Below are 26,588 nucleotides of genomic sequence, written 5' to 3'. Positions count from 1 at the left end.
GCCACACCCTCCTTTGCAGCGATTGGCTGCACACTCACCGCTCCCGGAACTCACGCCCTGAGGGCTCTCACCCAGCTCCCTTCGGAGCCGGCGCGGCCAGGGATTACTTCCCGCGGCGGAGGCACGGATGGCTGCGGACGAAATGACAACTCACGCCGCGTGAGTCACCTTCTGGGGGCGTGTCCCGGGTTTCGCAGGTCTCGCCCTGGGCGTGGTGGGGCTAGGGGCGGAGGCTGCTCTCCCAGTGGGTGCTCGATTCCTTGCGCCGGATTGTTCCAATCTCTGAAAAAACCGGTTACCGCACTACCTTTCGAACAACTGGAGTTAGTCCCTGAGATTATCTCTCGTCCTTCGCTCGACTTAACTCGCCGTGGCGGCTTCCCCCAAGCCTCGGTTTCTTTCATCGAGGGGTGAATGGTCTGAGCCGGTTTCCACCCTTCTCTGGCCACTCACCGCTATTTAGCCGACTCTCCGCTCTTCTCCCTTCGGTCGTCCACTATTTCTCTTACCCACTCTGATACTCCTGCCCCGTTAAACAAAGTATAATTCCTCTTTCAACTAAAATATCTACAATCTGTATTATTTAATTAAGATGTTTCCTTACCGCCCCATTCTCTGGAGATTTACCTTATTTCTGTGTTCAGGGGAAACTTTTTCATTTAGTTATCTTTGTGATTTACTTGAAACCATTCTCTCTGCTTAACGTTGGGAGGAGTTTCCTAAGCTCTAGGCTTCCAGAAGAAGGTGATCCTGCCCCCTGCTGTACAGGCTGCACCTGTGGAGACCAGAGGGTTTGCTAAATAGTGATGCGGTGATGTGACACGGATGGACCTACGCGTCACCTTATGAGGTTTATATGAATTTAGAAATATTGTGTCTTTGTAACTCCTTGAAGTATTTCTAAATAAAACCAGCTTCCTGAACCTCAAAATACAATGTTTGGTTCCTTTGAAGTGTGTGGATTTTTTTTTTTTTTTGGTAAATGCACGCATATGTCGATTGAGTCCATTCTGCAGTAAGATAATGGCATCTAAAAAAAAATACAAGTGACAGCCGATTGCTCTAATTTAAATAGCCTTAGAAACAGAGCAATCAAATGTAACGTGTGTGGACCTCGTTTAGATATTGATTCAAACCAACTTAGAGTCTTAGCCATTTTTCAGACGACTAGGGAAATTAGATTATGGACCAGCTATTACATGATACCAACTAATCAAAGAATTGTTATTTTGTTAAGCATGAAAATGGCACTGAGATTTTGTAAGAAAATGTCTTCTTTAAATTTTTTAAGAAATGCATACTGTATGTACGTGTAAAACGGCAGCAAAAATCTTATTTGTTGAACTGGGTGACAGTTATTATTGTACTATTTTCTCTATAAGTATTTTTTTACCTTTACTGATTTTATTTCAGCATAACTAGTGAGTTAAAGAGAGAAAATTTTTCTTTTTTAATTGAAGTATAATTTACAATATCATATTAGCTTCAGGTGTACAGCATAGTGATTCAGAGTTTTGGGGTTTTCTTGCAGACTATATTCCATTATAGGTTATTATAAGATATTGTACTATACAGTAAATCCTTATTGCTTATCTATCTTATGTATAGTGGTTTGTATCTGTATATCCCATAGTCCTAATTTGTCCCTCCCCTCACACTTTGGTAACCAGAAATTCGTCTTCTACATCTGTGAGTCTGTTTCTTCTTGTATATACATTCATTTATATTATTTTTTTAGATTCCACATATAAGTGATGTCATATAGTATTTGTCTTTCTCTGGCTGACTTATTTCACTAAGCATAAAACTCTCTGGGTCCATCCATGTTGCTACAATATTTCAATCTTTTTATGACTGAATAATATTCACACACACACACACACACACACACACACACACACACACACACACACATGTATCTCCACATCTTTTTAACCTAGTCATCTGTTGATGGGCACTTGGGTTGGTCCCATGTCTTGGCTATTGTAATAGTGCTGCTATGAACATTCTCTGATATAGGTCTAGGCTCCAGAACTGTGAGACAATAAATGTTGTTTAAACCACCCAGTTAGTGGTACTTTGTTATAGCAGCACAGGCTGACTAGCAAAACCCATTACTAGACTCCTCTCCTAAAAGGTTCCATGACTTCATCCTCTTAGGGCCCAGTTCCTCATACTCCCCAACTATAAGCATTATCAACATTTCTAATCTTTTTGAAGCTAAGAAATTATTTTAATTTGCATATCTTTGAAAATTAGTAAGATTGACTATCTTGTAAACAGTGCTCATGATAATCTTTTGCCCATTTTCCTAATGGAACAGGCAAATTTTTAGAAATAATTTTTTAAGTAATGCATAATTTTTAAGTAATAATACACACAGAGCTGAAAAAGATGTACAGTGAAAATTGTCTCCTTCTGACCCTGAGTCCTTCAGTCCTTTGCTCTAGAAATAGAGTAACCTCGTTACCAGATGCTTGTGCCTTTGAGCAGTTACTTAATTTCTCTGTGCCTCACCTGTAAAATGGGAATGTTACCTCCCTTAATAAAGTTGTTACGAGAATTAAATGTTAATTACTGACAATGTTTAATATTATTGAAATCCTTCCAGTGATATTATATGTTTGTAAAACCACATGTGTCTATATATGCTTTATTTTTTACACACATAGTAGCTACTGTACATACTACAGTTTTCCCTTGGTATCAAGAGGGGATTCATTCCCTGAACCCCCAAGGATGTGAAAATCTCAAGTCCCTACATAAAATGTAGTATTTGCATATAACCTACACACATCCTCCAGTATACTTGAAATCATCTCTAGATTACTTATAATACTTAATAAATGTAAACACTATATAAATAGTTGCCAATGTGCAGAAAATTCCATTTTTGCTTTTTGGAACTTTCTGGAATTTTTTTTCCAATGGTTTCCACCTGAGTTTGGTTGAATGAATCCATGGATGCAGAACTTTTGGATAAGGAGGACTAACTATATACTGTAACTTGTTTAGTACTATACCTTGCTTTAGGATATACATCTTAGAGATTGTTCTGTATCAGTAGTTATCAATAATTCTCATTCTTTTAAAGGACTGCATAATATTCCACTATATATGTGTACCATATTTTTAAAATACTGCTCTATTGCTGGGCATTTAGGTTATTTCCAGTATGTTGCCTCTATAAACAATGCTGCAATGATATTTGCCTGTGTGGGTTGTAATTACTGGGCAAATTCTCAGAAGCAGAAGAACTGGGGCAAAGGGTAGGTATATTTTTAATGTTGACAGATATTTCCAAATCACCCTTCAAAGAGGAAGTATCAATTTACACCACTACCACTAATGTATAAGAATTTCTATTTCATCCTGCCGTCAGTAGCACAGTGTGTTTAGATAACTTTTGGAATCCTTAACATCATTGCAACTTTAAAGAAACCATGAAAATAAAGATGAGCAAAAAGTGTCATTGAGCCCATGTCTTTCTAAAAATGATATGATTCATTTTTAAAAACTGCTTCCTACTTGGCAGTTGCTTGGATTCAGCAATCATCACTTGTGTCCTGTCCTGTCTATTTTGATCCTGTAATATATCAATGTGAATTGTACTACAACCAGCCAGTTACTCAAAACAGTATCTGTACCCCTGGCTGGACAGACCAGTTTCAATCAGAGACTAAACATAATCCAAGAAAACAAACTGACTCACACTGTTTCAATTGAAAGTCCTGTTTTGCTGTACTGTTAGGATAAAAATTAACACATAACATTTCTTTGGCTAAGTAACCAGTAACTCTTTTTTATGTACAGGACTGTAACTAGTGGATGTAACTAAAACCTGATATAGTGCTAAATAAACTCAATAAAATAAAAGTCCACAACAGGCTTACAGACCAAAATCAGTCAGACCTGTCTTTTTACAGCCCTTCCAGCTAAGAATGGTTTTTACATACTTAATGGATTGTAAAAAAAAAAAACACGAAACAAAACAAAAAAGGGAAGAAGAACCCTTATGTTGCCCACAAAGCCTAAAATATTTACTATCTGGCCCTTTACAGAAAAGGTTGCTGACTCCTGCAATAGAGGTACTGCACATTGTGTGAGACAGAAGGGAAAGATGTTTTACTTTTTTGCATTTTTTTCCTAAGTACTAAATTTAGAAAGGGGAAAGTCTCAGAAAGCTTTTAGGCCAAAAAATATAAAATGAAATAAAAACAACTCTGGAAATCTTTCTAAGGCCTAGGGAAAAAAATGAAGAGCATTTTTTAGAGCACCTATGAAAAGATCTTCCAGAGAACTAATTAATATCAATAATTAGGGCTGTGTACAGCAATTAAATATCTCCATGACATTTTACAGTTTACAGGGTACTTACAAGCACATTAGCTCAATTTGAGGCTCACAACATTCCTATGAAGCAGCTATAGGTCAGAAATGTCTTAGTTTTTATAGGAGGAAAGTGAAGCTTAGAGCTACAAAGTGACCAATCCAAGATCAACAGCAGTAAGTGCCAGAATCTTGAACCCAGACTTTGAGACTTGACATCATATAATTTTTGTAATCCATATTTCCATAACAATATAATGAGTTTAGTCAACATAAAGAAAAATACATTAGATCACAGTTATTACTCTGATTTGGGTTCAAATATCAGATCAAAAGAGAGTTCTCAAATCAGATTGTTTTCATGATATTTATCATGACGGCAATTATCTTAGAAAACTTAATTTTTCCTTAAATGAATTCAAAGGAGTGAAAACTTATACCTCTAGATTCTAAATGTAAACTTACAAGTTTAAACAATCTCCTTAAAATATGAGGTTCTTCTCAAGACTACAAATCTGGCATCTAGATTTGGAGAAGAGACATATAGGTCAATGGAATAGAACTGTAAATCCAGAAATAAACCCGTAGACTTTTTGTCACTTGATTTTGAACAGGGATAACAAGACAGTTAAATGGGGAAAGAATAGGCTTTTCAACAAACAGTGCTAGGAAAACTGGATATTGCATGCAAAAGAATAAAGTTGAAACTCCCTACCTCAGATCTATACAAAAATTAACTCAAAATGAATCAAAGACTTAAATATAAGAGCTAAAGCTATAAAACTCTTAGAAGAAAATACAGGTGTAAATCTTTATCACTGTGGACTAGGAGATGGTTTCCTAGATATGACACCTAAGTCAAAGCAACCAAATTAGAAATATACAAATTGGACCTTATATATTTAAAAACTTTGGTGCTTTAAAGGACACTATCAAGGAAGTGAAAAGAGCCTACAGAATGGAAGAAAAAAATTTGCTAATCACATATGTTATAATGGTCTAATGTCCAGAATATTAAAAAACAATAACTCTTATAAGACAACAATAAAAAGACAAATAACCCAATTTAAAAATGAAGAAAGGATTTGTATAGATCTTATCCAAATGGTCAATAATAAACACATGAGAAGATGTTCAACATCTTTAGTCATCAGGGAAATGCAAATCAAAACCACAGGGAGAGATCACCTCACACCCACTACAATGACTATAATGAAAAAGACAGACAACAAGCATAGCACAGCATGTAGAGAAACTGGAACCATCATACATTGCTGGTAGAAATATAAAATGATACAGGGTCTTTGGCTAAAAGTTTGGCAGTTCCTCAAAATGTTAAACACAGAGTTACCATATGAGTCAGCAATTCCACTCCTAAGTATACACTTGAGAGAACTGAAAAATATATGTTCACACAGAAATTGCATACGAATGTTCACAGCAACATTATTCAGAATAGCCAAAAAGTGGAAACAATATAAATATCCATTAACTGATGAATGGAAGTAAAATGTGGCGTATCTATACAATGGGATATTATTTGGCCATAAAAAGAAAAGAAGTTTTGACATACACTGCTCAAACCTTGAAAACATCATGCTAAGTGGAAGGAGCCAGAAACAAAGGCCCCATATTGCATGATTCCATTTATGAGAAATGTTCAGAATAGGCAAATCCATAGAGAAAGAAAGATTAGTGACTGCCAAGGGCTGGAAGGAGGGAGAATGGGCAGTAACTGCTAATGGGAACTGGGTTTCTTTTTGGGGTGATGGAAATGTTTTGGAATTAGACATTGATGATGTTGCATAACCTTGTGAATATAGTGAGAACTGATGATTCATACACTTTAAAAGGGTGAATTTCAGGGCATGTGAATTATATCACAATAAATTTTTAAATGAAGTTCTTTAAATTATCCTGCCAATAATGTAGTATGAAGCCCTAATGAGGTCTTTGTAGGAGCCAATAAATAAAAACCAGAAGAAACTTCAAGGGAAAGTTAATATTGTTAAAGTGGCAAAATAATTGCGTAACTCCTTGAGTAGATTGGGAAAGTAGAAATAAAAGATGAAGCTGAAAAAAAAAATCCCTGATTAACAAAAAAGTCTTTCAAATCCAGAAGAAGTTTAGGTGAGAGCAGAGGAAAAATAAACTAATTCTTTATTTAATAATCTTTCCCTTATTTGACCATAACCCTGAATCACAGCCCCTCAGAGGTACTGCAGGGCACATGAAGGTTTTAAGAATAGCATTATTATGATCCCATTTTATTTGCAGCTCAAGGAGATGAAACAAACCACCTAGTATTACACAGTAATTTGAGGAAGCCAAGAAATTTCGCTGGAAGCTCTCTCCTAATGCTTTACCTGCCAGCTATTTTTCATGTTGAAAATATCAACTTGAAAGTAACATTATAAAGCCATATTTGTATCCCTCAGTCTAAACTAATCAAGAATTACTGTTAAGTATAAAAGCCAATGTTTATTCCAGCTTGTATTCTAAACACTACCTAAAAACCTTCTGGTTGGATGAGAATATTCCATTTTCTGGCTACCCGGGAATTAAAATTTTAAGTGAAATTTTAAAGTTTTCTTAACTAAAGTTAAAGAACAATAATTCCTATCTCATATCCCAGCCACAAAGAATGAATAATGAATGAATGAATGAATTTTTCCACAGAATTGTGAAGGACCAAGATCCTCTCACATTAAACACAAGATGCAGACAATGATATTATCTCGTTGGAGATTTCGGGAAAGGACATTTTGCAAGAGCATGTTATGCAAACAACAGGACTTGTGGCTTTATAGGCAAGGGTCAGCAGCCTCATTAGCTTCACCTTTGTGGGGCCAGTGATCATAAGGAATATTTGCATAATGATTTCATATATTCATTTTACTTAATCAGCACAACAACCCTACAAGAGTAGATCAGGAATTATTACATTATTATCCATTTTACATCTTACGAAGCGAGGGTTCAGAATAGGGAAGTGACTTGCCGAAAGTAACCAGGCTGGTCAGCCACAGAGCTGAGACTCCAAACTGGATCTTCTAATGTGAGATCCCATCTTCTTTCCACCGCATGCCCCACTTCTCAGCTGAGCTATGTCAAAGACAGGCTTAGATATTCTACGACACGACAGAATAAGAGGAAAGGAAGGAAAGTGGTGAGGAAATAAAAGGGGACGATGTGTGGGGAAGGAGGTATTTTATTAGGAAGTGAGTCTAACCACCCTCAATTGCCCCAAACGCCCCTCAAGTGGTAACAGTGCCACAAATTACCCTTCTCTAAATTAATCCCATTTCCCTAGGTCTACACTTATTTTATTAGTTGAGAATCATGTTGGAGACAATGTCTAAAAGAAATCTGAAGATTTTTCTCCTCTGAGGTTCTAGCAGCTGAATTTAGCCCCTCCCACAAAGGCCGATGGCCCCTAGGTCTCGGTCAGATTAAACGCCGCGGGGGCCGAAGAAACCATAAGGTGTGCAGAAATGAAGGGAAGAGGGTTTGGGTTCGGGGAAAGGGGGAAGCTACGGTTGGGCTAAGGAGAGGGGGAGCCTGCGGTGCAGCTGTGGTTGAGGGATGTGGGTTTTGTGGCTGAACTCGAAGGTGGGGTAGGAAACCAGGATCAGAGCTGACAGGGTAGAGTTTATAGGTTCAGTAGAGGTTAGGGTAGTTGAGGGGCTCACAGGGCCAGAGAAAGACCTTAGAGGGTGCGAGGCTGGGTGGTCGCCGGCGCGAGGATGGAAGCGAGGCCCCTCTCGAATGTCTGTGATTGGATGCTCCCTTAAGTCCCGCCTTCCCGGACCCCTTTTCCCTCAAGCCCCGCCTACACTGCCGGGCGCGCGCCTGAGGAGCGGGGAGGGGGACTAAGCTGGAGAAGGGGGGAGGGGGAGAGGAGAGGTTCGTGCACGCGCTCCACTGGTTGCGGGTGCGCGAGCAGCGCGCTCCCGCCGCCCGAGTCGCCATCTTTTTCCCCCTCCGTCTGTCTGTCTGCCGTTGGCTTTGTCCGTCTGCAGCGCCGCCCCTCGGCTCCCTGCCACCGGCTAGGCTCGGAGCGCCCTCCGCCCGCCGGGGTCCAGTCTTGGAGAGCCCCGGCCCGGCCGGCCCAAGCTGCGGCCCGGGGCCCATTGTCCGGCGGTCCGTCTGTCCGGAGGCGGGGCCCAGGAACCCGGAGCGCCGTAGAGCGCCGAGGCGCCGGGTAAAAAGACCCCCGACTCCTTCCCTTCCAAGCCAGGCTGAGGATGCAAGGGCTCCTCACCCACCCACACTCTTTGGTCGCCAGGTGTTGGTCCTTTTGTCTGTCTGCGTCTGGGGAGGGGGCTAGGGGCTTGTTCTGGCCTTGGGGGCGGGGGCAGTCCAAGCTCTGACCCTCCGCCCTGCCCGGGTTCCCGCGACGAGGCCAGACCAGGCTGGCTCTCCACGGCGGCCGTTCCTCTTCCCGTCCCCCTGGCGGTCTCGGCCGCAGGAGGAGCGTCCGCGCCGCCGCCCTCCCCGCGTGGGCCCGGGTCCGGCTCGGCCGGGCACCGCCGGGACGGCCCGGGCTTCTGACAGGCTGGGCTAGAGCTGGGGGAGGGGGAGGATGGGCGTGGGAGTGCAGACCGGGGTATCAGTCCCGCGTCGCGGTCTTACAGAAAAGCTTCTAAATTTAGATTTCTGAGAAGACTATGTCGTCTGAGGGGCTGTCTGAGCCGCCTCGAAAGACCTCTGGCTCTTGTCTGATTATTTCTGGGATTCTACCTGTGCTCCTGTTGGAAGAAGCCAGAGAGACCATCTCGGCTGATTATACACACATTCCAGATCAAACATAAGTGGGAAAAGGGTGAACAGTGAGGCGGCTACGTGACCAGCTTTCTTGTCCTCTCCTTTTTGGCAGATACAAATCACTGAGATTCAGGAGAGTTTACTTTGCTCCGTGGGAACTGCACCAGAGCTGGAGGTGGGAGTGCACCCTCTTTTCTTAAAGCTTGGATTTCACCTTTTTTTTTTTTTTTTTCTTGCTAAAGACTGTGGTGTGTCCTGGAAGCTGCAACCTAACACCTGTGGGAGAGCAGGGACAGTGTTAAGGGGAGACGTTTCCCCCCTCCTCCCAAGGATTCTTAACCTCGTTCTAAAGACAAAACTGCCTTCATTTTAAAATAGAATCCCTTGTAGACCTGAATCTCACCGGTTACCTTTCTTCCCATCCTGTTTTTCTTCCAGATGGTGATACTCGGGCAGCTGTCTATTTACATTTTTGTGTTGGTTTCGGATTCAGGCTTGGGAACTGAGGCAGTGTTAAAAGTAAAACTGAGATAGTGAACTTTGGGGCAATGTGTCTGTGGATTTTATTAGCTTTTATTGCCTATAAAACAATTTCTGACCTCTGAGATCTTGCTGTGTGATCAAGAATGTACTTCCACTGCTAGTTATTTATCGTTAATTAATTAGTTAATTAATTAATTGTCTTATTTATTTTCAAGATTCCATGACGCCACAGGCTTTTGTTTTGTTTTGTTTAGGGAGGGAAGAGTATTTGCTTATGTTTTCCCCTTAATACCTCAGGTATGAAGTCCCATTGGGTACCATCTGGTGGGTTCCCCATTTGGCCACTAGGAGGATTGTGGACACTGGCAATTTAAATACGCAGATACTGATCTGTTTCTGACTTGTAGCTTTAGTATTGAACTGTTGTCTCACCAAGATGATCTGAATAGAGCCCGTCTCAAATTATTTGGCCTTCCTTCAGAAGAATTTTTATTACGTTTATCTCACAGTTTCAATTTCTGATCTCAATGGAAAGAAAATTTAAAGGTTATTTAAGATTTCTAAGATTTCATTTTTTTCCTTCTACAGTCGAGGTGTAGCTCTGCAAATTTTAGAAAAAAATGATAGGCAATCTGCATTTCATTCAACTTTCCACTTTGTGACTCCACAGACTTACAGGAAAAGATCCAACTTGTAATATTTATTCACTCCTTCCATTAATAAAATAACTACTTGATTAGAAAGAAATGATTTACACAGACAAAACTTAGAGAACACATTTCATTAGCATGGGCACTCAGCATACTGCCCTCTAAATAGTTGAAACTGATTTTTACTGTATACATTTGGAGTTGTTTTTTTTTAATTAAAGGTCTGAAAAAGAATTGTGTTTGATATGCAGATATGATAGAAGACTGCCTGAAAGCTGCTTCCTTTGCCACTTCCTGTGGAGGCCTGTCTTTGCCATTTGCGGTTTCTTTCTTCTCTTGGTAAGGGGAGGCAGGATCTGATTACAGGTCTGAGGTCCTTTCTAGCTACATTGAGGAGTTAGTTGACATAACAGAAGGCGAGTCTTCACTAACTGGAGTGCAAAGTATAGCTAGTAGTAAGTAGCCTCTTAAGGCAATAAACTACAATTTTATATTTGCATATTCAGTGTGAGTACAGTTTGAGAAAGCAGGAACTGAAGGAAAAGTTAGAGGGTACCCAGATCCATACTCTTATCTTTGCTAGGAAACAAAATATCTTTCTTTTTGATCTGTGTCTGTTTTTTCACTCTGTCTTTCAAAAAAAAAATGCACAGTTTCCACTACTAATCCATTTCAGACTCTAACAACACTTAATGCTGGGAAAGTCTTCCTTATAACTAATCAGGAACCTCCAGGCTGAAGTATCTGTTCCCTCCTCTTTCAGGGAAGTAAGTGCATGTCTCTGCAGCACTTCTCATTTGGGGACCTTTTCTCTTTGTTCTTCCCATGGATCTCTTTGCTACATAGCGGCTGGATTGAGAAGAGGCACCAAAGTTATTAACTGTGATGACTGCTCAGAAGCATGTGAGCAGGGCCAGGTTGAAGTTTCACATTGGGGAGTTGAATTAGTACTCCACAATGTGCATGGCACCTGGCTCTTCTGGTGTGAAAGCCCATCTTCAACACTGGAAGTCTGATTTGCTTTAGTGCCCTGTCATCCACAGTGCCCAGCACTGTGCCTGCATCACTAGGTAGAAACTCTATTTCCCATGTTTTCCTTTACAAATGCCTAAGCGTTTTGAGATGCTCCCTGTCTCATAGGGATGTGATGCCTTTGTCACCTCCAGGTGAGATATCTTCTTGGAAAAAAAAAAAAATCTGGAGGTTCCCATTGGTGCAGACTGCAGGGCTTGACTTCCAGAGGGCATGTGACATGTGAGCTGCCACCCTCTTTAGCTTCCTTTTGCTTCCTTTTACGATTCATAGGGGTTATCCCTTTGACCCCACGGTGCTTCTAATGCTGGCTGCCTGAATTTTTTGCTTCCTTTTCTACTCTGTGACCTTGATCATGATCATGTAACAGTATTCTGGATGCCACAGATGGATTTAAAGTGGAATTCTCTAAATCCTCTGGAGTCTCCTCTCAGACTTCTTGGGACCTTGATGTTGTGCTAGAGATTTATTCATTTCTTTCTTTCTTTCTTTAAGTAGTTCAGTGATTTATAACTGGTGAGTTTTATATGCTCAAGAACCATTTTTAAGTCTTTTTATCTTTTAATGTTGTATAATTTCTGGGCAAAATGACATGTGCTAACATTATCCTTTTTATTGTAGGTCAGCACCTTGCAAGGAGGTAGTATCATCCAGTCGTGAAACTGGGAAAAGCCAGAGCTCTTGGATCAGGGAAACATGTCCCGTCGGAAACAGACAAATCCAAATAAAGTTCACTGTGAGTACTGGGCTTTGTTTCTGAAACCTGGGAACGTTGAGGGTTAGAATGGAAGAGTAATCTGAATTTAGGTGAGAGGCTCACACTAATTTGTGGAGAAAAAAGGGTTAAAGATTTTGAACATAATGGATTTAAAGTGTATCCGTGCTAGAGGAGGTGTTAGAAAACTGTCTTAGGAACAGGTGCACTTGATTCATCCTTAGTATTCACATTAAAAAATCCTTTATAGGATTCCTACTCTGTGCAAAGCCTTGTGCTAGATGCCAAGGATATAAATGAATATAAGGAATATATAAAGGAGATATATATATATATATATGCACATAGGTACAGATATAGATACAGCAAGATAGTATATGCTAAGTTCCAAATAGGGATGCTGCAGACTGTAGGTACTACAGGAGTTAAGAGGAGGGGAAGAGCTCCATGGACTGAAGTAGCAAGGGAATGCTTGATGGAAGAGGCCCTAGACCATGAACTTGAACTGGACCTTAGAAAGTAGAAAGTCTATTCTTTAAAAAAGAGGAAAGGAGAGGTAAAATCAGGTAGGGAAAATTACATGAGCAAAAATACAAAGAGGGAATGCACATGATATGTTCAGGGGAGACTGATTAATTAAGGAGACTTTGTATGAATCAGAAGTTTCATTTGTCCAGAAGTCATAGAACATGAGGTTGGAGATGTTTAACTCTACATTGTACTGGCCTGAAAGCCAGGCCAAGTTCAAACTTCATTCTGTAGACTGTAAGGAGCTACAGAAGGTTTTTAAGCAGGGAGTGTGGAGTGACATTTAGAATGCAGTGTTCTGGGACTGTGAAATAGTGTGTGGGACGGATCATGAAGGGGAGACTGGTTACAGGAAGACCAACTGTGCACTATTGCCTTGCATTATTAGCAGTTTCATATGTATGTTTTATTTCAGTAATTAGATTGTAAACTTCTAGAGGACAGGCACTGTGTCCCGTATATATTTCCTGCTTTCCCTCTCTACTTCTGACACTGCTTATAGGGGGTGTTCAAAAGTGCCGTACTAAATTAACATTAATATATCTATGCAGATTTGAGACAATTAATCAGTTTCCTATGATCTGGAGAGAAAAGCATTCTCATCCAAATGTTTATAAAAGAGTCCCTGTTATTATGGAGGGATTGCACTAACTAAAGTACAGCAGTATTTGGAGGGAATTCAGTGGTCTAACATAGGAAAGTTTTTTTTTTTAAGGAAAAAATTCTACATTTGACAGGATAGATTAGTCAAGGAGTTTAGAGAAGAGGACTAAAATTTATTAAACAATGTACAATATACCATGCACTATGTACCTTATCTTACTGGGTAATTTCAAGAGTAGGAGAGAAAACGGTAGGAACAGAGGAATTAAGAAGACTTTAGCATTTTATAGATTAATGAGATTAGGATAGTAAACCTTCATATACAATTAATTCTTCAATTTAAGTCCCAGGAGATTTTTATAAAACAGAGCAATCTGAATGCTTCTAGGAGTGTATTCTTAGGGGGATATGGAAGGCTACTTAATATAAAGGTGAATGATTCAGGAAGAATTTAGAAATTGCTGCTAACACAGTAAAATTTACTGGGCCTGAATGTGAGGATTGTCAAGAGAGAGAAAATGAAGTGTCTTTAGTGTAGGTAATCGAACCTGGGAGTTCAGGAGGATTGTCTTCTCTCTGGTTGAGGATGAATATTGATAAAAGACACAGATATGACCCCAAGAAGGCAGGGCAGGAAAGGAACTCTTAGTAGAGATGATGAGGTCACAAATAAGGCAGTCTTAAGAGTTGGACATTTACCTATCAAATACCTGCCCAAAGAGACTTTGAGGAAAGTAGCTGGCAGGGATGACAGCATGATTGTGGTAAGTCCAGAGGAGCCAGAGAAGGCTTGTGCGGCCCATCTCTGTGCCCACATAGCATAAATCCATCAAGCTGCATCTCCTCCCACTGTGGTCAGTCAAAGCCAGGAGAAGCTGGTATTGGAGGTGGACAACAGATGCACAAACAGGCCACAGGGAAGAAGAGAATATCATATCCACAGCTGCAGAAATGCAGTGTCCAGAGTTGAGCAAGTGCTGATTATAGTACTGTGGTGGAGCGGGTGGGACTTTGCAGGCTCTATGGTGGTGACCAGTAAGAGGGCTGTAAACAGTAATGTTCAGGTGTGACTAAAAAGCAGACCCCCGGGAGGGATGTTTTCAGTGATACACTAGGGCAGGAAACAGTGAGGGCTTCTCAAGTGATGGACTAAGAAAGAAGAAAGACCGTGAGATTTGCTGGTCTCTGAGGACCTTCTGCTTATTTACTACTTGGGGACTGAAGCTGATCCTACCTTTTTTGAAGTCATCTTCTCATTGCCCATGACAATATTGGCAAGTAGGAATAGGTGATTTCAGGCTTCTGATCGTGTAAGTTCCCTATCCCCTTGCAGTGAAATGGAACCAATCAAATGTACTGAATTTAATGCTGCTTATCAATTTAAAGTAAATGGAATGGACTCAAGGACTGGGAGGCAGGAAAGCCTGCAGAAGCTTTGCTTAAATGTCAAAGCCAATCAGCATTTGAGCAGAGTAATGGCTGAGCTCCATTAGATCTGCCTTCTGGGAAAAAGAGGATTATGTGGCATGAAGCTCAGAGCCTGCCTAGAAGAATATATTAAGAATCCCATTGCTGTAGTCTGGCAGCATCTGTCAGATCCACTTCAGAAGCCAGTGTGCAGGCTGCTCTGGCATGTCCTGGGCTTTCCTCAGGACTGTCTCTGTGTCTAAATTACCACCACAATCTCTCCTTTTCCCCCAGAAACATCCAGACAAGACTCTGGTATTAGTAGATTTAATGCAGAGCTTTCGGAATTAAAGTCTAAAATTGTTAGTCACAGAGGAACTGCTGATGGGTTGAAATCTGTTAGACCTCTTCCCTTCGTCCTTCCTCATCTCACTTTCTTCTGAGTACAAATTTCTATAAACTGTTTCTAGAGAGGTTGAAAATACAGTCCTTTGCACACTTTCATTTGGTGTGTTTGTACCAAACAAACCACTAGGTAAAAGAGAACTTTTTCTTAAGAGACTTTTGTTTTCAGATTGTAGAGTATATACAAGCCTAAAAACTTTCAACTTTAATTAAAAGCTTTTCAGCTTTTACAGAGACTTAGGAAAACAAGCCTTTAAAGTCACTCCTCTTCTAAAAAGTGCAACTTGTTTTGTCTGCATTCATTCTGTCAGCATCCTGATGAGGTAAATGGTTCTGTGCCCAACACGTGATAGCACCTCGGGTTACAGACTGTCAGCTCGAAATGGAATCCTAAGCACCTTCCTCCCAATACTAGCTCCTTTGTTTCTGAAATTGACATCTGCTCACTTAGAGTATGTCTCAGCTGCTTTAATTAATTTTAGTCAGCGAGACATTGCATTTATTTAACTGCACCAAGGACTCAAGAAAGGGAATTGTAAAATCTTTGCCTTTTCAATAACTTTCATCTCAGGCTTCTCATCTATTCTACAGACTTGCTTACATGGCCTTTTTCTTATCTGGTCTAAAAAACATTAGCCAAATCAGACCAATAGTATCTGGATCTCATACCACAAAAAGGAGAGGTAGCACCTTGTTTTTTACTGTGGAGCTTAGATGACTCTTTCTCAACTATTAACAGACAAATAAATACCCATGTTAAATAAAATGGTTGCCCTACATTAATAACTAGCAACTGGAGGATTTTTTTTAACCTAACTCCAGCAGTCTCAAGATAGAAGGAAACAATAATTCCATGTTATAAAAGCAGGCAATTATATAACACTTCTTAATCACTAGTATCTTTGGATCACATTATATGTAAGTTAATATGATATGCTTTTAGCAAGTATCACTACCTTCTTATGAAAGGATAATTCTGGACAGTCAGATTTAGGGATTAGGTAAATAGTGACTATTAGAAGATCATTCACACAGCTTTTTCTATAAGGTCTATCAGAATCACTTCTTTATGGTTTTTATATATTTTGCTTTATGATGATACTTAAAAATAGGAATAGCCTTGAGGAACAAAATTTACCGTTGCCTTTTTCCCAAGTCAGGAGTAGAGTAAAATATAAGAGCATAGCTTTTCTTTCCAAATTACCGAAAAGGAATGACAGAATTAATACATCCTAACTATTGTAGGTGAGACTGCCCCCAAAAGTCCTAGATAGCACAGTTATATTGAACAGACTCTTCTCTGTTCTGTGAAGGCCTAAGTATTTAGACAACTTCAATAGACAGAAATAAGCTTTGAACTCAAGTTGATGGAGACTAGACTGAATTACCATCTGATGTTGAAAGGTACATATCCTTTTAGATGTCCTTCTAATCCAGTGGTGATTCCCCATTAAGAAAAGGGGGGAAAGTGTAGATTCTTAGTATATTATAAACCTAGCTGGTTTCTCAATAGGTTTTTTTAGAGATGTCACTGATGAGAATTGTCTGCCCCTTGGTAATTATATGCTGGTACATAACTTGTTCATTAGTGTCATATCTGCCCCCTGCCACCAGGTCCAAAAATATGCATTTACTGAGAAGAATTCAGTAACTGTTCCAGTTGACCATGGTCTTGTGGTTACAGTGGAGGCAACATGGAGAAATTAAATATTTTACTTCTGCAAAGAGGGAAGAGGAGGTGCTTTAACACAGAATTCAATTTTTGCTCTCCCTAGCAGTAATTTATATCCAGTGTGTCATCTTGAATATTATGGAAATGGGCTTAAAGCAGCTTATTTTTCCTTTACGTGAGGGCTCTAACCACCTCTGCTCCCACTCACGTTATCAGTCAGAGTAGCCATAATATTAATTACTCTGACCCAGGCATGGCAACGCATCACATGCAATCAGAACCATAAAAACGATGGTTTCTTTTGTCAGTACTGGCCCTGAGAACATTACTTTGATATTTGAGTTGTATGTATCAGATTCTCATGGTAGGAAGGTAACACGATAGGATTAGAGATGTTCTTTTCACACAGATACAAGCATCTGTTTTTGGTAAAACTGCTCTAATGAACTGCTTAACCTTATGTTTACATCTCTGCTAGAAAAGCAATTTAAAAATTTGATTATTAGAGTTGGGCATACTGGGATTGAACACTTAGTTCCACCACTGACCTTAGTTTTCTCTTAAGTAAAAATATTGATAGTAATACCCACCACACAATTCTGCAGAGAATTAAGGTGAGGTAGCAACTGTAAAGCACTTAACATAGAGCCTGGAACTAGGAAGTGCCAAATAATCACTATTATTAGTGTTCAGCACTTAGCATATAGTAGATGTTCAGTGAATATTTGCTGAACAAACACCTAAATGAATTGCATGAAGCCTACTTAATGTCAAGTCCTTCATTGCCCAAGGACTTGTACAGGTCAACTGACAGGTTCATTCCTCCTCCATCATGGTATCAGCCTTGGAACCTGAGCCTGTTGACCTTCCTTTCTCTCTCCAGTAAGAAAGCGCCTGGTCTATTGTTAGGCATTTCACTGGGGCATTTTATTATTCTCTCTCTTGGTGGCTGGAGAATGGGGACTGTAGTTTCCACTCTGAGATAATGGAAACCTTGAGAAACTCAATTCTCTTTTCTCCTTATGCCTGGCCTCTTGGAAATAAAAGAACACTTAAATGTTAACCCTTCAATAACCACACAGATGCCAGGCAGAGTTCCTCAGAGTAAATGCATAATTAAGGATGGGTCCAGGGCTTTTGGATACTCCATCCAAAAAAGAAAAGAAAAGAAAAGAAAGGACCACAGTAGACCAAGAAGACTAGATGAAATATTATTTGTTGCAGATTGGTTGGCGTGTTTCAGGAAGTTTGTTCCTCAACAGAAATGAGTTCACATATTATCTGTTTTCCTTTTAAACTATCAACCAATTTTTGATTTGCTTGTGGCTCATTCTGATAGGTGTGAGAAAGAGAGTCAAGGAATAACTTCCAGAGTATGTCCTGGAAGGAGAATGGATGAAGGATGGGATTAGAGATTCTGTTTTTAGATGGATTATTTGAAGCACCTGTTTGTAGTCAGAGGTAGACAGAGTTTATGCAGTATTGCTAGTACACTGAGATTCAGAGATTGTGCCCAGATTTGTTGCCCTGTCTTCATTCCATCACTTTGCCTCTTCTTGCTTCTATCTCCCTGATGCTGATGGAAGGCTATAAATGGAATTTAGATTTTGAAGTTAAATTTGTTAAGTAGCAGTTGATCACCTTTTGAAAGGAAAGATTAGGAGGATTTAAGGAAAGCAAATGATGCTTTCTAGAGCATCTGGCTTACTGTCCAAGAAAAGTAGCTGTGCCCAGAAACCGCTGGAGGCAACAAGCTGACTTGGAGGTGAATGACCGCACCACAGAATACCTAACTGTCTCCTACCTTTGAATGGTCTGACTTTCCAACCAACTTGCCTGGGGATGAGCTGCCCAGCTGGTGGCCTGACTATTTTTCCTTGTGACCACCAGGGGATCAAGTATTTGCTGGGCTAGAAGAGCAAGCCCGCCAGGCGATGATGAAAACTGATTTTCCTGGAGACCTGGGCAGTCAGCGACAAGCTATCCAACAACTAAGAGATCAGGACTCCAGTAGCAGTGAGTTCTGCACCTTCTGGTAATGACTCAGGGCAATGGGAGAAGAATTATCAGAGTGTGTGTGCTCTGGGGATTGTGCATGGGGGTTGGGAGGAAGACATGAAGAAGGAGATTTGTGGATCCTCAGTGTTCCCAAGGTGTTCTAAGGTGTATGCACATATTCCTGTCCAGAGAGAGAACAGATTTGGCATTATGTTTTTTTTTTTAACCCATGGACTGTAGTACTTGGCACACTGCCATACATGGTTATGTTTGTGATGACTGTGATAGATGGGGCATAGGAATAACTAGTGCTCAAGCAGCCCGTGGGTTAGGTCAAAGGGAAAGGGAAAAAAAAATCCCTGTCTCCTAGTATCTATTTATTCATAATTAATAAAATATAAGAGTGGTATTAATGAAAGTTCTGCTTGAGGGCCCAGTTTTATTGTTATACAAGAGGATTTGCTTACTAGTGAGATTATGCAGCATATAAAATGTTAACGTCAAGGTCTTCCCACACCAAGTCCTAAATAGATACCTTGGTTGAGAGATAGAAAAAATAGTGAGGCTCATGGATCTGTTCCATGACTTGCCTGAGCAAATACACTTCGAGATGTGTTATTTCCTAGGATGATTTCCACACACTTACTAATTTCATCCATCTGATATTGGTTATTATTAGTGTCAATTCAGATTGACCTTCCTGATTTTTCTCCATGTTTGGGGTTGAAAAAGAAGAGGGAGAGAGTTCTGCACCCTTCTAGAAACTACATTTTCTACTCAAACTAATACTTTAGCAACCAAAAATAATAAAAATTTAGCAAGTAATTGCTCAGGTACAAAACAGTGAACCCAAATACTTCTAGACAACCTGTGGGAGCTACCAATTTGAGTAATAGGTAGGAATGGCAAAATCTATAAAAGTTGAATAGGTTTCCATCTTGGAGAAGTTGCATCATCCCTCTAGATGGCATTCTTATTTTTTTTAATCTTTCTCATAGTGAGATATATTTGGATTTTTGATAAATTACAAAAAGTATTTGATAACAGTATTGTCTTAGACTACAAGTGTTCCAGATAAGCTGGTGAGAAAATATGGTATGATTTAATCTGTGCCAATCCTTTATTACTGAGATACATTCAAACTAAAGCTTTGGACAGGGGAATAAGGTGTACATACTATAGATCTTTCCAGGGCCCAAATCCAGTCCACCAACCAACTGGAGTATCTAACAGAGACACGTGTAACTACCAGCAGATGATTTGGTTAGATTTTCTTATGAAGAAAGGGAATGTAACCAGTTTTGTCCAGTTCATGGTAGATATAGAAATTATTCAAGGGTAAGTAGAGAGAAGATAAGTAGTACTATTAGCTAGGGAAGCTAGGCCTCACTGCTGATGCAGAGAGCTGGTAAAACTCTATCCTGTATTTATTTCTCTTGCTGACACTCAGGCCCAGGAGTCCTGGATCTAGGTGGTGCTGGGATGGGACTGGAGTCTGACAGCTTCCCTAGGCTTGGCTTCCTCTTGTGATCTTCCAATTACTAACACTTTTTTTTTCCTTTCAGAAAGAACTCCCTATATTATTGTGTTTTTTTAATCATTTGTTTCCTATTTTATAAGTAATAAGGGGAAAAAAATCAGCTCACACAAACCTTGCAGACCCCTCAGCCACAGGCAGACCTCCTCACAGCTACATCCTACCCCCTAAACTAAAACAAACTGAATTCTTACTTTAGTCACAAGAAATTATATTTCATCTTAAAGTAAAGAATGGCCTGTTCCTTCCCCCTTAATGCATTCAGTTATCCATCAGATAATCCAAAGAACCAACAGAAACAATGGACTTATTTAGCCTAGAATGCTGAGTTACTAGCAGAGTAAGAACACACTGAGTCAAATACCATTACAAAATGCCCAAGGTTGGTTGCTGTACTAACTTTTCCACTGCACTGAACAGCTTTTTCCCTATAAAGTGATATTTTTACCTAATTTCCTACTGCCTCCTTTATCAATAAGAGGAAAAGAAAAACCTGGTGTTTCTGTAAGTGTGCCTAGGGGTTTGTTGGGAGAGAACAGATTAGTGGGTCTCAGAATAGAATAGTGTATGTGACAACATGGAGAAATTGTGCAGGGAGGTTATGGAGAAAAGTAAGTAATAAAGTCAGTGAGAAGCGTTGGTAAGTCAGGAGTGGTGTGTTGTGGGAACGAGTGTGGTATGAGGTACGTGGGAGGTGTGATTTGAAGTGTGAGATATTTGGGAACCATGTGTAAGACGTTATTATTTTTATGATAATATATAGGGCCTAATAACCATTTTCCAATGCAGTTTTGCCTCAGATTTTCTCTTTAGTGTGTATATGGCATTACAAACAACAGTTGTGGCTTGCTTCTACTTAGCATGATTTGTACCCAAATAAGTACTGGTACAAACTATATTACAGAAGATCTGAAAACGTTTTCCATTATAGCTGCAAACCCTAGTGTACTGGGTTTTGTCAGAATTCATGCAAAAATCAGAACAAGTGACCAGTTTGTGTGTTCCAGGTGACAGTGAGGGTGATGAAGAGGAGACCACACAAGATGAAGTCTCTTCCCACACATCCGAGGAAGATGGAGGGGTGGTCAAAGTGGAAAAAGAGTTAGAAAATGCAGAACAGCCTGTTGGTGGGAACAGAGTGGTAGAGCCTGAGGCAAGTGACAAATGGCTCCTGAGTCTGGGAACCCCTTTACCCTTCTGCTCTGCTCTGATGTGGTTGTCCGCACGTGACACTCTTGCCTCTGAGGGGCTCCTGGGCCTTCATGTGACGCTTTCTCTTTCTTCACAACCAGTTACCCAAACCTCACATACACAATTCTTGTCACACCCAGCTTTCCTTCTCTGCCCACATCACTACACCCACACGCAGCTCTCCTTCCTAAAGCTCCCCACTTCTTTCCAGCAGAGAATCCACCTTTGCAGAACTATTAGCTGACTTCTTGTGGTGTACTCTTGAATATGCTTGCAAATTTAAGTCAGAGTGTTACCTGAGGTGCCATCTTTTCACTAAGTTGTTTCCTGAGGATTCCGGCAAGAGACATGGTGGGAGGGAAGCCAGTCTTCTCTCTACAGAGTTTACCTTAGGGGAAAAAAAATCAATACACTCTCTCTAGATACTTCCTCCTCATAGAAGGAAGCCTTGGAGAAAATGAAGATGGGAGCAAATTTAATTCCCTCTCCCCTATTTTTCCCTCAGTCCACAATGGGAACTTAAGAATAACATGTGATAAGAGGTGGTTTTCCTTTTAACAGGATACCCTTTTAAAAGAAGCTGGGGCAGGAGAGACTGGTAAACAGTCTTAATGAATTGCATACTTGTTAAATTGCAGGTCACGGAGAATTTGAATTCTGACCCCTTGCTTGGACTCTGCCAGTGTCCCCTCTGCCAGCTTGACTGTGGGAGTCGGGAGCAGCTGATTGCTCATGTGTACCAGGTATGGCGTGGGGAGCTGCGCTGTGGAACACAGGCACCAGCAACTTGGTTAGTCTTTGCCTCCACCTCCTAAGAGAACCTTGAGTTGTTGTTTCAACTAAGGCTCCACTCCACTCTTCAGAACATGTTAGAGAATAAGTGGGATATGTTGGGTGAATATGTTTTGGGTTCCCAGGCAGACACACTGTGAAAATTAAGTATCATTTTTTTTTCTAAATTATTTAATGCATATTTTAAATAGGAAAATAGAAACTAGCATATGTTTAATAATGAGGGTTTTGTTTTAAAGAAGAAAAAATGAGTTAACATAAATGCTCCTGAAATACTAGAGAAGGTTAGTGTAAACCAGGGGGTCAGAACAAAACAAACTCGTGTTTTCTTTTTTTGTCTGATCCAGTCACAGAGCCTTGTGGTCTATCTGTCTTGGAACTGGCATCAACATATATAGCAGCCTGGTTTTACCATAAAGAAAATTGGTTCATGAGGAGAAGCATTTCTTTAGGAGACTGATTTTAAAACATTGAAGGAAAGGCAGTACACTTAAATACCTTCCGGATACTAGTCTTCCCAGCCAGCTTCTAGATTTGGCCTTCGACACTCCCTTAAAACTCACTTGTACCTACGCAGTGTGATGCAAGCAGACCATGAGAAATTATCCTGAGCATGATTTCTTCTCAGGCTCTGAAGAGGGCTCTGGAGTCCCATTGTTTGTCAAGCCAGTCACATGTCCCAGAATGTAGTCATAACTCTAACTAATGAAATCTGAGCAGTGGTCTGGACAGCCTAGCCCTTCTGAAGGCCCTTTAACACAAGAGACTCTTACTTTTCCAGGTGCTGAATAGAGAGAATAGTTGCAAGTCCCTTCTTCTGAGACTAAGGAAAGGGGACATTTCTCAGAAAGTAGTTGCTGAGTGGGTGTAGATTGTCCTGGAGATGACATGAGTTCACAGACCAAGGCTCTCTTTTACAGCACACTGCTGCAGTGGTGAGCGCCAAGAGCTACATGTGTCCTGTTTGTGGCCGGGCCCTTAGCTCCCCAGGGTCACTGGGTCGCCACCTCTTAATCCACTCGGAGGACCAGCGGTCTAACTGTGCTGTGTGTGGAGCCCGTTTCACCAGCCATGCCACGTTTAACAGGTTAGCCAGGCACCTAACCCTCTGTGCTGGGAACAGAATTACTGGGTATGAGTTTTGCTTTTCCAAGTCAAAGTGAAGGCTAGCAGTAGGTAATGCAAAGGCAACTGACTCTTGGCTCTTTGGAAATGCAAGTAATGAGGCTAATAAATATGCCTGTTCCAAGAGATATCCCCAAAGGGAAATGAATTCCCATTCCTTTCCTCTATCACAGTATATTCATCTGGAAAGAGATGTGGGGAAGTTGAAGAACATTCACAATAAAGCATGGAGTAAGAAGTTACAGGGTGCTGAGAGGACACTCTTGTGAGGATATAGTCTCCATTGTGTCCCATGAAGACTGAAACTGTGTGAATTGTGTTCAAGTCCCATTTGCTAGTGTACAACACAGGGTCCACCAGGGGGAGGTTGAGCCAGTGGACTGGACCTCTCTTGAAAGCAGCCTCCACCTCAAGGAGGACTGCCCTGCACAACTCCTACAAACACCATCCATCTGGCTTGAATGGAACTGCCCGTTGTAAGGGCTCATCTGATTTCCCATGGCTTGCTGCAGTTGTCGGCTCGGTCTCTAACTCTAGGTGAGCATTAAGACTTGATAGACACTGAAGCCCAAAGAAGAGCAAGGATAGAAAGGTAGAGGAGGTCTCCCAGGCACTCAAACTGACCCCGAGTGGTGAACTAGGAGCAACTGACCTGGTAGGACCTGAGCCTTGTGAGATGGTGACACTAACCATGCAAAATTTTTGCTTTCCAGTGAGAAACTTCCTGAAGTACTTAATATGGAATCCCTACCCCCAGCCCACAGTGAGGGCCCCTCCAGTGCTGAGGGGAAGGACATTGCCTTTAGTCCTCCAGTGTACCCTGCTGGAATTCTGCTTGTGTGCAACAACTGTGCCGCCTATCGGAAGCTGCTAGAAGCCCAGACCCCCAGTGTACGTAAGTGGGCCCTGCGTCGACAGAACGAGCCTTTGGAAGTCCGGCTGCAGCGGCTGGAACGAGAGCGCACGGCCAAGAAGAGCCGGCGGGACAATGAGACCCCAGAGGAGCGGGAGGTAAGGCGCATGAGGGACCGGGAAGCCAAGCGCCTACAGCGCATGCAGGAGACAGACGAGCAGCGGGCACGCCGGCTGCAGCGAGATCGGGAGGCCATGAGGCTGAAGCGGGCCAATGAAACCCCGGAGAAGCGGCAGGCCCGGCTCATCCGGGAGCGGGAGGCCAAGCGACTCAAGAGGAGGCTGGAGAAAATGGACATGATGTTGCGAGCTCAGTTTGGCCAGGACCCTTCTGCCATGGCAGCCTTAGCAGCCGAAATGAACTTCTTCCAGCTCCCTGTGAGCGGGGTGGAGTTGGACAGCCAGCTCCTGGGCAAGATGGCCTTTGAAGAGCAGAACAGCAGCTCTCTGCACTGAACCACACTCTCCTGCCTGCCTTCCTACTCACCCACCCACCTGAGCTCACATGGATCAGTGCTGCAGCTACCCCAGGGCCCTGTCCTTGCTGCTGGAGGCAGGCCCGGGTTGTGGACCTGTGTACCCCTTGCATGTGGGAGCAGGATGATGGGATCAGGAGGGATCCGGCTCAAGGCAGCTCTGGACAAGGGAGCAGGCACTCCAGAGGACTGGACTCCCTGACCACTGCTGCAGGGCATGCACCTAAGACTTTTGGGCCCCTTTGTGGCCCATGGAGTTGTGAGGGCAAATAAATTAATCTTATCTTTACTGGCCCTTTCCTGCTTTCCTCTTGATTTCATTCTAGCAAACAAAGTGAATTGGGGGAGACCTGGGTGGAAGTTTTCAGGTGGGGACTTCTGGTGGATTGTTCTTTTCCGAGGGCGGGTGCTCCTCAGTGTAGGCTCACCAAGCAGAGATCCCGCATTTGGGCCTTCACATATGATGAAGCACAACTGTGATATTAAAAAAAAACTCAGTTCTTTTTTAGTTTAGTTTCAGAGATATAGCTAAGTGATAGAGTGCGTGCTTGGCGTGCATGAGGTCCTGGGTTCAGTGCCCAGTGCCTTCATTAAGGGAATAAAAATTTAAAAATACACTTTACCCTTAAAAAAAAAAAAGAGGACCAATGCTGACTTTACGAGGGTCCATTCCTACAACCCTACTGAAGATCACCTACTGTCCCAAGAGCCAGTTCAACCTAATTTACCTTCTCCAAACTGAGAAGCAGATGTCTTTGCTTATCTCTGGTGTTTGCTAAAGAAGATGCAGTATTTGGACTAAGTGCTGGCTACTTTTCCCAACAGAATTCAGTTTGCCAAACATAAAATTCTACCCCAGACAGCAGTCAGGTGCATTTAGGAATATGGTCATAGAAGCAGCTGCAATATTAAAGTCCATAGTACCAAGGAACTTATGTAGGAGAGAAGAGGTAACCTGTCTTTTTATTTACTCCCTAGAGCCAAGGTAGGATAACAAAACCCATTGAGGAAAATACAGAACTAAGGTGATAGGAGAGCCCAAGTCAACACTGGTCAAGGCCAGAGCAAAATGACAACTCTGTCAGTTTGTATGGCTGCCAAACCATGGAGCAGACAAGAGCTGAGGTCATTTCTAAAAAGCCTCTGTGATGGTACAGAACAAGCAGAGAACTTTCCTTAGCCTGCACCAAAGGTTGCATACAGTTTAGATAATTATAGATCTTGAGGTCCAGAAGGAAGTGCCCTAGTTAAGTTGTAGCTAGAAAAATAACTATGCCAGGAATGTGGACCTCTTCCAATATCATAACATGGAAATTTGGACTTCTCTCTGACCTCCATAGGTCCAAGGCTATTTAAGAATGTTAACTGGCTCTCCACCAAACGAGGGTTAATTCCTATCAGGCACGCTGAAATATTTGTTTTGAAAAACACAAAAATTTTAATAAGCTTATTACAAAGTACTGGACATTTGAATAAAAAATTAATACCAAATGGCTTTCTCTCACAGCCCTATACTGAAGTCCTACTTGGGATGCTTCAAAATCGCTGAGTACAATGTGTCAAAAGTTGTTCTGAGCACTTCAGTGGATTATCTCATTTAATTTCCACAACAAACTATGAGTTAACAAATTCAGGAATTAGATGCCTGGATTTAACATTCTGTACTCCCAATTAATAGCTGTGAAACTCTCGCCAAGTTACCTAAACCTCTTGGTTTCCCCACCAATAAAATGGAAATAATTGTAAGGACAAATGATTGCTCATAATGCACTTAGGATAGTTTGTGGCACATAACAAGTGCTCATTAAATGGGTCACTATCACGTATCTGAGTGTTTCACCTCTTACTAGTGGTAAGCTTTCTAAGTTAGAAGCAGTAGGTACGATTGGAGCTTACTTATTCCAGAAATTTCTGGCAGTATTCCTGAGAAAAGAATTTGAGAAAACCTAGCAGCAAGGACGTCTAC

The 26,588-nt window shown here is 41.3% G+C and overlaps 1 protein-coding gene across 10 annotated transcripts; it reads left to right on the top strand.

The window, feature by feature from the left end:
- Positions 1-67: 67 nt before the first annotated feature.
- Positions 68-24,911, top strand: ZNF821 (zinc finger protein 821). 10 transcript variants are annotated; one of them, XM_064489000.1, is made up of 9 exons: positions 68-159; positions 9,209-9,271; positions 10,481-10,568; positions 11,883-11,997; positions 18,482-18,607; positions 21,134-21,279; positions 21,956-22,060; positions 23,030-23,196; positions 23,948-24,911. In XM_064489000.1, the coding sequence occupies exons 4-9, from the start codon at positions 11,958-11,960 to the stop codon at positions 24,600-24,602; spliced, it is 1,239 nt and encodes a 412-aa protein (XP_064345070.1). In that variant the 5' UTR covers positions 68-159; positions 9,209-9,271; positions 10,481-10,568; positions 11,883-11,957; the 3' UTR covers positions 24,603-24,911. The 10 variants fall into 10 exon arrangements, with proteins under 10 accessions (XP_064345070.1, XP_064345074.1, XP_064345073.1 ...); XM_064489002.1 differs by lacking the exon at positions 68-159 and adding an exon at positions 7,796-7,813 and having other exon boundaries at positions 10,451-10,568; XM_064489001.1 differs by lacking the exon at positions 68-159 and adding an exon at positions 7,798-7,813.
- The last annotated feature ends 1,677 nt before the right edge of the window (positions 24,912-26,588 follow it).

This window comes from Camelus dromedarius, chromosome 9 (assembly GCF_036321535.1).
Source record: "Camelus dromedarius isolate mCamDro1 chromosome 9, mCamDro1.pat, whole genome shotgun sequence".
Taxonomy (NCBI): Eukaryota; Metazoa; Chordata; class Mammalia; order Artiodactyla; family Camelidae; genus Camelus; species Camelus dromedarius.
The sequence above is the reverse complement of the archived record's forward strand: the minus strand, read 5'-3'. Positions and strand labels throughout refer to the sequence as shown.